Raw genomic sequence first — 2982 nt, forward strand, 5'->3', positions numbered from 1 at the left:
TTATTTATTTATTATATATATTGGTATTTATTCATCTAAATTCTCAACTCACTGTCTTATCTTTCACAAACAACCATTCTGGGTTCATTACTTGGCGAGCTGAACTGAACTTTCGGCCCTGTTCTTCAGTCAAGCCCTGAACGAATCCTTTTAATGAACCGATTCTAATGATTCAGTAAAAAGAACCGCTTTGCCCATCGCTACCGGGACCAGCCACTTCCTGGGAGCTCCTGGTTGCCTGGCAACTGCAGCAGCGGAAGCGGTGTTACTCTAAACTATTCTGTGAACAAGTCAAAGGTTAATGGGTGACACTGAGCAGTTTAACAGTTAGTTAAAGTGAAAACGGCACTAAGTGTATTTTTAGAGCGCTGTGACTCAGCTGCAGCTCGTGTACCTGTGTGCTAATTAGGCAGGAGAGGTGTGAAAGTGCAGCTAATGAGCGGAACTGCTTAGTAACTGGGTTAATGTTAAACTTGCTAAACATGTTCATGACTTCCTTTCAGACAGCACATCACAAGGTGTGAAAAAAATCCACAGGTATACAGGTTCACATAACACACAACACTAAACAACATGTTTCCTTTGTTAGTTTATTTTGTCCCAGATTCAAGCAACACCATCAACAACTCCAACTCATACATTCAAAGGCAAACTTATCTTATATGTACATTTAACTGTAAAGCATCCTTATAAATACCATAAATAACAACAAAGGAATGGAATTAAATAAATAAATACTCTTCGGGACTGGTTTTCGTGTTTTGCTGGTGGTGCCCAGCACCTGTAAGTTCACATAGTAAGAGTTCAGATTTGATATCAAGATTATTGCTTTGTAAAGGTTGTTTACCCTGTAGTTATATTCATTCAAGTCATGAATTAGATTGTACAAATACAGATAGATTAACACAACAAATACTGCATTGTAGTGCAGTGTCATTGTAGTGAAATGTAGTTTGGAAAAGTCTTTGGAAAATGTAGGTTCAAAATCTATGAATAAACAAACTTCAAATGTTCTATATGCAACTCAGTAAACATAGGACTCAACAAACTTAACCTTAATTCTACTAAATGCAACTTTTAGGTATATTCATGTATATATTTTGGTTTAAAAAATCATGCCTGCCTAGTTTCACATCAGTAGACAGGGCCTTCAGTCCTCCAGAGGTAGGCTAAGTTAGGCTTCTGTCTTGAGATAACATCACTTTGAAATGTGGGTTTCTCAGACCAGCTGTAAAAACCTCAATAAGAAGAAACAAAAAAAAACAAAAAAAAACATGCTGACTAATTATTACTTTCTAAGGCTTTGTTTGCTTTTCTGATATTCCTGCTATACACAGACATTGGCAGGCAATTGCATCCTCACTAAAATGAATCATGTAGTTCTTCAGGGAAGCCAAACACTGTTTATGAATAATTAAATCAATTTCTACTGCCATTTCTCATCTAAGCTTTAGCTCAGTGCCTGAGAATGCCAATAAATAAAACTAATTATAATGGATGGGGATGGGAAATTGATTTGGATCACTCATATTGGCACATAAAGACATGTTTGGCTGTACTGAAATCCCTGTATCCACTTATCCCTAATTTATCACCAAACTTGTGCAAAATATTCACTATATAAGATGAATCCAGGCAAAACACATGATTTAACTTAAATCTGCAGTGATCTCAAAGCAGGAGATTTATATATATAAAAAAGTGTTAACACTGTAAATTGTGCAAAAGGGGCTGCAAGTGAAGTGTAACATTTTAGTGTGTAAGTAGACTGAACGAGTGATGACTCAAAAGACATGTTAAGTCAATCTGAATGCTGGCCTTTTAGTCTTTAAAAATAAAATGTTAATGCCGTTTTTTCTCTCATATGATCATAAACTACAAGGTTAAACTTAGACTCACGCAGACTAAGTATATATATGCATATATTCATATCAGTCACCACTAAAATCACCCCATGGTCCCGGTGCTCCGGGGGCTGGCCGGGTTGGACGAGTGCACGTTCCAGGGGTCGTGGGTGGACGGAGCCAGCGGCGTCTCCCGGGACACGTTGCGCCCATCGTCCCCAACCTCCACCTCCACCTCCAGGTCGGCGTCGTCTTCCGGCACGGCCCGAGAGTCGGAGCCCTCCTCGGTCTGACCCAAGTAGACGTTGTGCGGGTCGGATGGATCCACCAGCTGGTTCCTCTTCTCCCTGTGCAGCAGGAGGCGTTCCAGCGGCACCGTGTTCTTCTTGGGCAGGAAGAGGGAAGTCTGCGGCAGGTTCTGGCCCGCTGAGAACACCTGCCGGGAGCCTTCCAGGTTGAACAGGATGCCGGTCCGGCACGAGTAGTACACGTCCCGGTTGTTCTCCAGAAGTCTGTGGTTGAACAGACAGTCGTCCCTGAGGCAGGTGGGCTGAAAGAGGGAGGGAAAAGGAGGAAATTAATCTTTACAGCACAGGAATAAAACTTATTTTTTTATGTTAAACATCAGTTTGTCGTTTTGGTAAAGTCAGAGTAATCATCTCCAAATACGCTACTGAATATATGCCCGAATAAACTAAACAGACGTTTGACTACTAATAAAAAGGCGTTTCATTCTCATCGGGCTTGAGGTAATGTCCTTATATTTCTAATACAATTCAGATATCAGTGATTGTCTCTTTGTTTTAAGGGACCAGTCTACTATTAACAAGTAAAACTGACAAAATAACTTCGCCACTATAAGAAGTTTGTTCACTTGATAACAGTTACATCATAAAAAAGAAATACAATGAATAAACAACCTATATTTGCAGTAATCTTTGTGCGCAAAAGTGCGTAAAAGGATAGGAAACTGAATATAACTATGCGTAAAACCCCGCAATGGTGGCAAATATGAACACAAAACTAAACGTTTAGGGGTTCGACTTGGTAATATTAACGTCTGAGTAATTAAAAAAATAATTAAATGGATGCTAAGACATCCTATAATTGCAGCAGATTTGTGCGTAAAATGAAAACT

The 2982-nt window shown here is 39.6% G+C and overlaps 1 protein-coding gene across 1 annotated transcript in view; it reads right to left on the reverse strand.

Annotated features, from left to right (window-relative positions):
• Positions 1–1947: 1947 nt before the first annotated feature.
• Positions 1948–2982, reverse strand: part of fgf23 (fibroblast growth factor 23) — a 1606-nt gene continuing 571 nt past the window's right edge. Inside the window, exon 3 of the mRNA XM_035677344.1 lies at positions 1948–2394. Within this exon, the coding sequence (XP_035533237.1) occupies positions 1948–2394 (447 nt within the window). The remainder of the gene's footprint in view (positions 2395–2982) is intronic.

Source organism: Morone saxatilis, unplaced genomic scaffold (genome assembly GCF_004916995.1).
Source record: "Morone saxatilis isolate NCDOM2014 unplaced genomic scaffold, NCSU_SB_2.0 Contig10, whole genome shotgun sequence".
NCBI classification, from domain to species: Eukaryota; Metazoa; Chordata; class Actinopteri; family Moronidae; genus Morone; species Morone saxatilis.